The sequence below is a fragment of the Mobula birostris genome, chromosome 1, assembly GCF_030028105.1.
Source record: "Mobula birostris isolate sMobBir1 chromosome 1, sMobBir1.hap1, whole genome shotgun sequence".
In the NCBI taxonomy this organism is placed as follows: domain Eukaryota; kingdom Metazoa; phylum Chordata; class Chondrichthyes; order Myliobatiformes; family Myliobatidae; genus Mobula; species Mobula birostris.
The window spans coordinates 180,154,503-180,163,947 of record NC_092370.1 but is presented as its reverse complement, the minus strand read 5'-3'; the positions used below and the strand labels follow the sequence as shown (position 1 = coordinate 180,163,947).

General features: G+C 39.2%; 1 protein-coding gene across 9 annotated transcripts in view; it reads right to left on the bottom strand.

Annotated features, from left to right (window-relative positions):
- Positions 1-278: 278 nt before the first annotated feature.
- meis2a (Meis homeobox 2a) overlaps positions 279-9,445 on the bottom strand; it is a 113,095-nt gene continuing 103,928 nt past the window's right edge. For 3 of the 9 annotated variants that reach the window (XM_072266903.1, XM_072266908.1, XM_072266943.1), the window contains 3 exons: positions 7,196-7,336; positions 5,152-5,241; positions 279-2,548 (listed from right to left, as the gene is read on the bottom strand). In XM_072266903.1, coding sequence (XP_072123004.1) covers positions 2,257-2,548; positions 5,152-5,241; positions 7,196-7,336 — 523 coding nt within the window. In that variant the 3' untranslated portion in view covers positions 279-2,256. Of the gene's footprint in view, positions 2,549-4,753; positions 4,850-5,151; positions 5,263-7,195; positions 7,337-9,445 lie in introns of those variants that run through there. The other 6 variants (XM_072266936.1, XM_072266950.1, XM_072266914.1 and 3 more) reach the window with 4 other exon arrangements.

Sequence of the window (9,445 nt, the reverse complement as noted above, 5' to 3'; positions counted from 1 at the left end):
GGAGGGAAAAAAAATGGATCGGGATATGAAATGAATATAACTTAATTCCTAAGCAGGGCAGTTTCCAAAATGTTATAGTTAAGCACAGCAGATGGCGGGGTTGGTTCCTGCAGCTTGCAAACTGGAATTGCCACGCTGAAGCATCTTTCCCGCAACCCAAAATATTCAGCACAATTGTAAAATGTCTAAACATTCGCCCGTTACCCTCTGCATAACACGTTTACATGGTATCAACCCAGGCTGATTTTTTTTTAAATAGACTTTTATTAAGAAGCTCTGTAAACAAAAAGGAGAAACCTCCAGGGTTTTAGATACAATATAACTCACGTCAAATGCTGGCCAATCTGTTTTTCCATATTTCCATAAATACCATTATTCCCCCCACCCGCCACCATACTGACTTTGCAAAAGTTTTGGGATAATTCGGTCCGTTTGTTCTTTACGGACGGGGGGGGGTAGATTCGGTTTGAAATTAACTGATATTTTGCATCCTACCACTGAGAAGTAGATGGGGGGGTGGAGCGAGTTAGATGGGGGGAGGCGTGCGACTGGCCCCTTTAAAATGAGCTTCCGTGACGTTTACCAGTGAAGTCAACTTCTGGGATTTGTAATGGATGAAATCATCTCAACACGCAGAGACAGAAAATTCCGGAAAGCTGGATACGTCAGCTGGTAACATTTTTGAACTTTATTAAACCCCATACCTGTGACCAAGATATTGGTAAATTTATTGGGAATCTTAGTCTGTTGATGAATGTTGTGTACAAAACGCTGTATAACACAAGTTTTTTTTGTACAGAAGATACCCTGTGTATATATATTATATAAACCCTCTTAAATACTCCACAGACTTCTTTCAAGTGAACCTAGGTGCCCCAGTTCTTGTTTCCCCAAAAGAAAACAAATTCTTCCTGATTTTGAATCAAATAGTGGCCATGTCTGAACAAGTGGCAAACATATCTTCCGAATATGACCAGCTTCTAGGATCAAACATAAAGCTTCACATCAACTGCTTGTTTTCAGCAGCAAACAATGTGAAGGAACCATACAGGACTGAACTAACCCAACAATAATGAAAATAAAACAGAAAAAGTCCTGTAGCTGCAGACACTTCCTGTGGAGTCCATTGGAAAGTCTCAAGAAAGCTGAAGTCATTCCAGGTGTGTTATCAAACAGAAAAAAAATCTAAAAATGAAATATTTATTACTGCATTTGTGACTGAACACCTTTTAAACATACGTCACAGTCCTCATACAAGTATTTATGTAATCTGACAAAGCTCGCAAGGGAAACAGCATTTTCTTCTAGTGACACGTGCTGATAACAGTAAGGAATTCATTGACATACAATACCAATTCCACAGCAGATTTGATACTAGCAAAACATTCGTCATTTCTCATTGAGGTAAACACATAGATATCTAACATGTAACAATTAATATACTGAACTCTCTGTACCAAGTATGTTACAGTATTTTTTTGTAGCCATTGCTTGTTCCAAGCAGTTTGAGTTCATTTAAAAAGGTCTTTCTTTTGGTTCAAGACCAGCTAAAGGATATTTCATTAAGAAAATTCTACCCAAGAGCATTCTGAATAGTTTGTGTGACAAAATTTTCTCAATGCTGTGACCCACAGCCATAGGAGGAAGCTGCTACTTCATCTTCAGTGTTCCATCAACAAGCTCTATGAAGGAGAGTCAGTCCAGGACATGATCAGACACAGGCCCTTCACTTGGATCGAGCAGGTCCTATTCAATCCAGTAAAATCAGGTATATGAGTGCATTCATAAAAATTTTCACCTAGTACCACATCCAAGGAAGTCTACAGATCTTCAATTAAGCTTCTTCCTCTATGGCAGCTTGGCTGGACTTGGACAACCTGGTCAGAAACACGACTCCATTTGCTGTACGAGGACAACCATTTTGGGAACAACACACATAGTGTGGAAAAAGGATAACTTTCTTTCTAAAAACTATTGGAAGCAACAGAAATAGAGTGATCAACAGAAATGTACAAGTTAACTTAGTTCCTATATTTATGCTACAGTAGTAATAAATCTTTCAGTCTTTTCCAGAGGAACTTAACATTGGAGATAAGTTCAGGTGAAGAAGGCCTTTGACGTCACATTGGCCTTGGCTTGTCATTGGTCCTCTGTTGACGTTGAGAGAAAACAAAATCACAGCTCGTCTGGAATTCCATTAAGTGTCAACATCTGTTCAAAAGTTAGTCTTACATTTGTGGTTCTCTTTTCTTTCCCTTATACTATTGGGCGTGGATGTCCATAACCTGCCCCCCCACACTGGGGTCTACAGGATTTAACATTGTGGGGCTCTGTGCTGACATTGGCATTCCAGGGTGAGGCGGGGGTCCTCCATGCATCATCATGGCCGGGTGATGTGGGTGGCTTGAGAGATAGGAATGCATTGGGGGTCCATGTCTTAACTGGGCAGGGTGCGGGGTCATCTGGGGAGGAGTGTAACTTGGCTGTGCCATACTCATACCCATAGGACCGCCCTGAGATACATAGTCCCCTGGCATGCCTTGTAAACCTGAAAAGACAAAAATACACAAATGTAATATGTTAACATTAAAAAATATCTACAAAACTTATCCTTATGTCTTTATAGTTGTTTGTATGTGGTCAGGACACATACATCTCTATACATATTGGATTGCAGTTATATTGATATATTACGTATTGATGTATTACATAATCACATGAATTTTCTAATAATAAATCACACTAGACAAGTCAAAATGATTAATTTAATCACCATGTGTTCAATCTTACTTATGGGTCACAGGTTCATGAAAAAGAAGGATCAAGTTTCAGGCAGAAAGAATACAGGGAATGACAGGAAAAAAAGAAAATTAAGTAAAACCAGAGAAGAGATTATTAAAAGAAACATAACATGTGATCAGTGTGCAGAAGATCTCTTGCACTTGATATCCCTCTCTTTTATCACTCCGTGTATCCAAATTTTTTAAAAAGTCTTTTCAGGAAAATTGGTGAAATGGTTTCCTAGTGTATTTTTCGAGTTTTTTAAAAAATTTGAGTCATGCATTTTGTTTGGACTCCTTGAAGCACAGAAGGAAGCTGGGGGATTGGGTGTGGGGGGGGTGAGGTCATATCTGTTGCTCTCAGAGTGTGGCATGTGGGCATAGTGAGAAGGACCTGTCAGTAAATGTCAATCTGATCAGATCACCCATCTTGCTACAGCTAATCTTAAGATAAAATAATTGGTGATCAATGTCTAAATCATAGGTTACAATTTTAGCTCTCTTCATCGCCTAGAACTTACCAACAGAATTGCGCACAGATTTTTTTTTGATACCATAAACTGGTATCTAAAGACCTGTATACTGTTGTCATTGTGTTAAGTAATTCTGTAGAGGAGTAGTAACCACACTGGTACAACCATACTGAGACAATAACACAGTCTGCACTGTGTAATATGTCCAACTCAATTGTTTATTCTAGCACAGCAGCATGCTCACTGGATGATGATAATTAAGTACCAAATATACCATATTGTCTGGCTGCATAATCAAATAAAGGGAGGATAATATTGTTTGTATTAAGCCATTAATGTAATTGGTTATGAAGCATAAAATATGTTATGTAATTAAACAGACCAGAAATTATATGGCCTATATTAAGAATTATCCAAGCTGAGAAAATGTTGTCTCAATGACTGTTTTAGGGAACATTGCTTTTTACATTTCTTGTTGACTGCATCAGAGAAGGAAGGGCAGAAGGAAATTGACTCCATTGCTGGTACATTATGGTAACCCCCTCAAAGATCTTACATGAAACTATGAGCAATCTAAAACAATCCAGTCAGGTGACTGCAGGAAAGATCATTTGCTGACAACAGAATATGCAAGAAGACTGAAGGCTATTTAATAGTGAAATAGCCTGCTCCTATTTTAGATGTAAGCATTCGACTCGATGTTCACCAAGAGTTTCAGTAAATAAAACCTCATGGTCTGATGCCTCAACGATGTGATGTATTGGTGTTTGCTGTATCTGAATTCCTCAAACATCACAGACATTGGACACACTCCAGCTGATGGATTACTTAGACTGCAGCCAATCAGCTTCACTGGCAAATCCATTCCTTCACTTGCAGTCATCTCTTAATATCTGCCACTGGTTCTCTTTACTTTCCTGTCTCTTTTGTTTAAATCTCCCGCAGGACGTGATGGATGTGCCTACATGGGGTGGAGGGAGGGGGGAGAAACTCCAATGAGGGAGACGCTGTATTTCCAATGCCTTACATCCAGACTGTAGATTGCACACTGCAACATTTCATCTTTACATAAGATAATTTGTGAATCAATCGTTTCCTGACAGATTTATGTCACTCAAAGGACAGTCTCGCTTCTTGCTTATATCGTTTCATGAAGCCTGGTTAATTTCTCTTAAGTCAATTGGGTGCCCTTAAGTTGTTTCTTTTCCCCTAAATGTCCCAATTGCTCATCCACTGCTTGAGTTTGAATCTCTAGGCTTCATAATTAATCCAAATGACTTCAGACCTAATTTGCACTAGATACTGTAAATTAGTTATCTGACCTTTTGCAGTTTGAGGGATGGTGTCAAATGCCATGAGATAAATAATTACAACTGGCCCTTCACTGGAACAGCATGCAAATTCGGGCAAGGCAAAAAAAAAATGGAGGAATGGGTGGGTGGGAATTTTTAAAAAATGCACTACAGTAATAGACAGAATAAACAGCCTAGTTGTACTTACTTCCCCCGTGCTTTGCGATTGGTTAACTAGATGAAGGTTACATGTAGTGCCATTGCCCATCCATGCCCATATTCATGCCCATTCCACTCATAGGTCCTAGAAGGGAGATAAAATCCAAGAAGATGCCAGAAAATCAGCAAGGTCGACTAGTAGATAGTGAAAAAGACCCCTTTTAAAATTTTTTTTTGTATTTTAGGATCCGTGGGGTGGACAAATTCCTCACAAATCTCTTGTCTGCAAGATTTGTTTCCCCTTGGGTGCAAAGAAGACAGGCAAGGCAGGCAGCAGGCAAGGAGAAAAACCTTGTGATGGTAGGACATGACAGGTGACGTGGATGAGAGGGGGGGAGGAAGTGATGATGCCTCATTTAAAATGTGGGCCAACTACATTTGGCTTACCAGCAGGCCGAATTCCCATATGTTGCTGACCATCCAATACAAAGCTTCCCATTGGCTGGCCCTCTGGACTGTATGCTGCTCCTTGGCTTACTGAAGGATCAAGAAGAAAACCTGATTGTAGTCAAACGTAGACACAGAGGAGAAAGAAAAGACATACCAAACAATCAGCAGTTACTCCTGAAACAGCAAACACAATACGTTGTCGCACAAAAAAAACATGAATGGAATTAAAGAAATAAATTAAGCCATCAACCATTACCCCACAACCCAGCATCTCCCCAGATTTGAACATTCTTAGCAACTCAAAGGTGCAACATTATATTGCGAAGGTATAAACAACGGTAGCTCCTCTCCTCAATGCCTAGAAGATCTGGAAACTTATTTTGTCCAAGGGTAAGATTTTTTCCCTGCTTGTGCTGTCAATGCCTCTTAAATTAAAGATTACTTAGTCAGGCATTGTGCCCTGATTGTCCCTTGATAATTAACTGTGACTATTGTCTACACCTTCTTTAATTGCACTCTAAGTATGAAGACATCCAGCCTAACATTTAGTGGATTTATTCAATCAATACCATCAAATTACATAAAACTAAGAATAGTGTTATGAATAGTACGCAATTTATGATGATTAAAAATAAATTAAACAGACAGTTCCTTAAATCTCTAACTTATTAAATGCATGCTGTAGTACGGCTTTGACATTTATAGCCCAGATTGATAGGATCAGTGATTTTCACAGCAAAATGGAAGGCCACTCAGCCCATTATGCCTAAGGCAGCTCCATACCCCTACACCTACAGCTGTTCAATTCTTCCTTTTACACTCAAAACTGTAGCTTGTGGTGAGTTCCCTCACCTCAGCCAAGGAAGGAACATTAAAAATAGTTTTCCCGGGTTTGGGAACAGGAGGGAAAAATTGGGAAAAAAAGCATCCAAGCCTACCCGTCCTAGCTTCTTTCCAATAATCTGTTCTTGAGTGTATGTGTGTGTTGATTTTGGGTAATGATAGCATTGGGTTTGACTGCGATGCCTCTCACGCATGAAGAAACTTGGGGAAGGTACTCAGAAGGCACCTGTGGATCCAAATCCCAGTTAGAGTCAGTGCCTTCCAGAGTGAGAGAGGAAAACTTTCTCCACACCATCTTGAATTTACTGAGTTTTGTCATGCAGCTTTGAGGTTAACTCTTACTCCCCTGACAAATAAAACCAAATTTCTTTCTCGCTGTCAAAGAAATTCAGACTTTAGCCCCTGCCCATCCTATCCTGTTCACAGCACAATAACAATTCTGATCCCCAAGAAGTACATTTGACAAGTTGTACACAATTCACAGAAATAAGAAGCACTTTACATATTGAAGTAAAGCAGCGGGTGTAAATCAACATCAAATCAAAGCAGTGTGAGTGACAATAAAAGACTTCAATAAAGCTTCCGGCAATGCAGAAGCACACAACTCCATGGTCTGCACAACATGCTTACAGACTTAAATTTGTATGTGAGCCAAATTAAAACGAGTGATTGGACTGAAATTAAACATTCTTACCAGAAAGATTCAAAAAAAATAAAGAAAATAATTTATATTGGTTAATGAGGGACTATATTTTCTTCCCCTCGTCAAATAGTGTATGAAAGGGAACACTATTTGATACTCAGGCTTGTATTTTATTTTAGAATTATTAACCAGGGTATTGTGTTTCAGTTTATTTTAACCACAATCATTTTAAAGGATACATAGCTATAATTAACAGTAAAATAAACAGCAGCAGGGGCATAATAACAGTGCATTTTCCCAGGAGTTGTGAGCAGTAAGGAAAGGCACCAGTGGCTGAGAGAGACAACCAGTGATTTTGCAGCAACAGCACCCACTCAGCAAACTATTTGTGGTGCAAGTATATTTGCCCAATTACCATCATTAACAAGAAATCAAAGCAGCTTTGGGAAAGTGAGGGTGGAAATTCCAGTTGGTATCAGTTAGTGAGGTTTCCCCCTGCACTGGAATTCTGGGTTGTTAGCTCTCCCAGAACGCCTGGCTGCTGGGTTTATTTACCAGGTGAAGGAACTCCTGATGAAAATACTTGACGAAGATTTGTGCCTGCGGGACTTGAATACAGTAACTACTTGAGACTTGCCTGCTCGATTTGACTGGTCGATCATGGGTTGTACTATTCTTCTCCTGGCATTAATGAACCTAAGACAAACAGGAAAAGGGTTGATTTTACACCTCAATTTGAAAACACACTTAATTTTTTCTCATTTTGATTTATTAAAGGCACAGTAAAATCAGCTGCTTGCTATGGCATCTGTTGATTGCAAAGTCTTCTTATGGTCAACCATTTTAATATATTTAGTATTTAAGATGAAATGTCTGTCTGCACAAGAGGCACAAACATGGTAAAAGTTCATTGCTTCAGCTAGCTTGCTTTCTTCTGAAAGAAATTGTAACACCCCTTCCAGCTGTCTGTAAATGAAGACCAGGCTTTGCCACTCTCTGCTTTCACAAGGTATTGTTATGTCAGCAAGCCCATCAATTAGGCTGTCTGAAGTTTTATCACCACAGCAGCAAATAAGTGCCGGTACAGAAAGGCTCCTGCTCCTTCACAGCTCCTGCAGTTTCAGACTGTAAAGTCAAGGGGTCATTTGGAGGTTAGCGACTGGCAACAGTGACCTTTTCAACTGAGATTTCCACACCCAGGGCACAAAAAAAACAGTCCATGCCCACCAGCAATGGAGGCACTAAAAAATGTGAGTGAAGGTAGACAGGCAACTTCATTCCACGGGTCAAAACATACATTTTTGATTTTGTGATGAAAGATACATACTGTATGCACTTTGGCTCTGGGTAATAAAGAGGCGCAAAAGGACCTAAAATGGAAGTGGAGCCCCCAGTCCATTAAGAGCTTAAAAAGTAATACTTTTCTAGAGAACATATTGTTATAGATTCTTATATATTAAAAAAAAGTTTGACAATTTCTGTGTGCCATCAAAATGCTGCAATTCAGGAAAAATGGTGACAAGTTTGCATTTTGCTTCTGGTTTGACCAATACAGTTTGATGGTCTATCACTGTTACCTGAAAGTTGCCACTTTCTTGTTCTTCTCAAAAAGCCGGATAAAAATTACATTGCAAGAGCTATTTGAAATTAATCATCGCAGGTCTGGCTTCAATTTAGCAGCCACACCTCTTGATCCCCTCTCAACAACCACCACCCCCACCCCTGAAAAAAAAGCCTTTACATTTCTTGCTATCTAAAACGTTAGCAATCGCTATGCAGGGGCCAAATGTTTGCATTTGAAATGGAGCCAAACTACTCTACTCCACTGACTTTTATGTCCAACTTAGAGCAAGAAATACAACTCATGCGAATGGCATGTAACAAATGTCTCATAGCTGTGAAATTGGGGGATGGGGAGGAAAAAACAAGAATGAACCAGGAGCCCAGAAAAAAGGACTGTACAATTCTATGACAGATTTCTGATGTAAAATAGTCATTGCCAAACACCTTATTATTTTTCTAAAGTAAGCACTCTTCTTTCAGAATGGACCTTCTAACAGAACCGCAATGATCTTGCCAATATTTGAGCAAGTGCATTATAAAATATTTTCTATCTATATACTGATTATTGAAGGGAAGAATCGTCTAAAGATTTGCATTTTATCTTGTTGTCAAAAAATGTCACCCAACACAATTACTTATCTTGCCTAAGCTCTAGTTGAAAAGCTGCTTCAGGCATTAAAACTAAGCAACTGAAGAAAGAGATGTTCTTCAGGGAAATGGTGAGGGTCCTTTTAACAAGCAGTGCAGATATCATTAAATCAAATCATCAGTAAACAAACATCTGTTCCACAGTCAGAATGCACAAAGTGACCCTGTGCAGAATGAGAACAATTCAGTTACGATCACCAGATCCAGACGGAATTCAGTTTACCCCCATGTTCGCACTTGCCATTATTGAAACACAGGATGAAACAAAGTAATATTAAGTTTGTGTGCAGATACAGTATCTGCAGATGTATTTCTGACTTGAGTCAATGGACCTTGAATGCATGTCTAAATGGAGGTCTCGTGCAAAGAAACAGGTCAAAACAAACACCCACTGCAGATTTTATTTACAAGTTTTATAGGAAACGCTACAACTGCAATATTCAAATAAAAACTTTCAGATGAGGCATTAGCTTTTTGTTTTTTTTTAGTTGGATCTGAATCATTGTCAGTTGTTGGACTTCCATCCCTAAGTTCCAAAGTCTAATTGCTGCCTTTCCTGAGATTGAATCAGCAGTTTATTCTCACTGAGGCCAG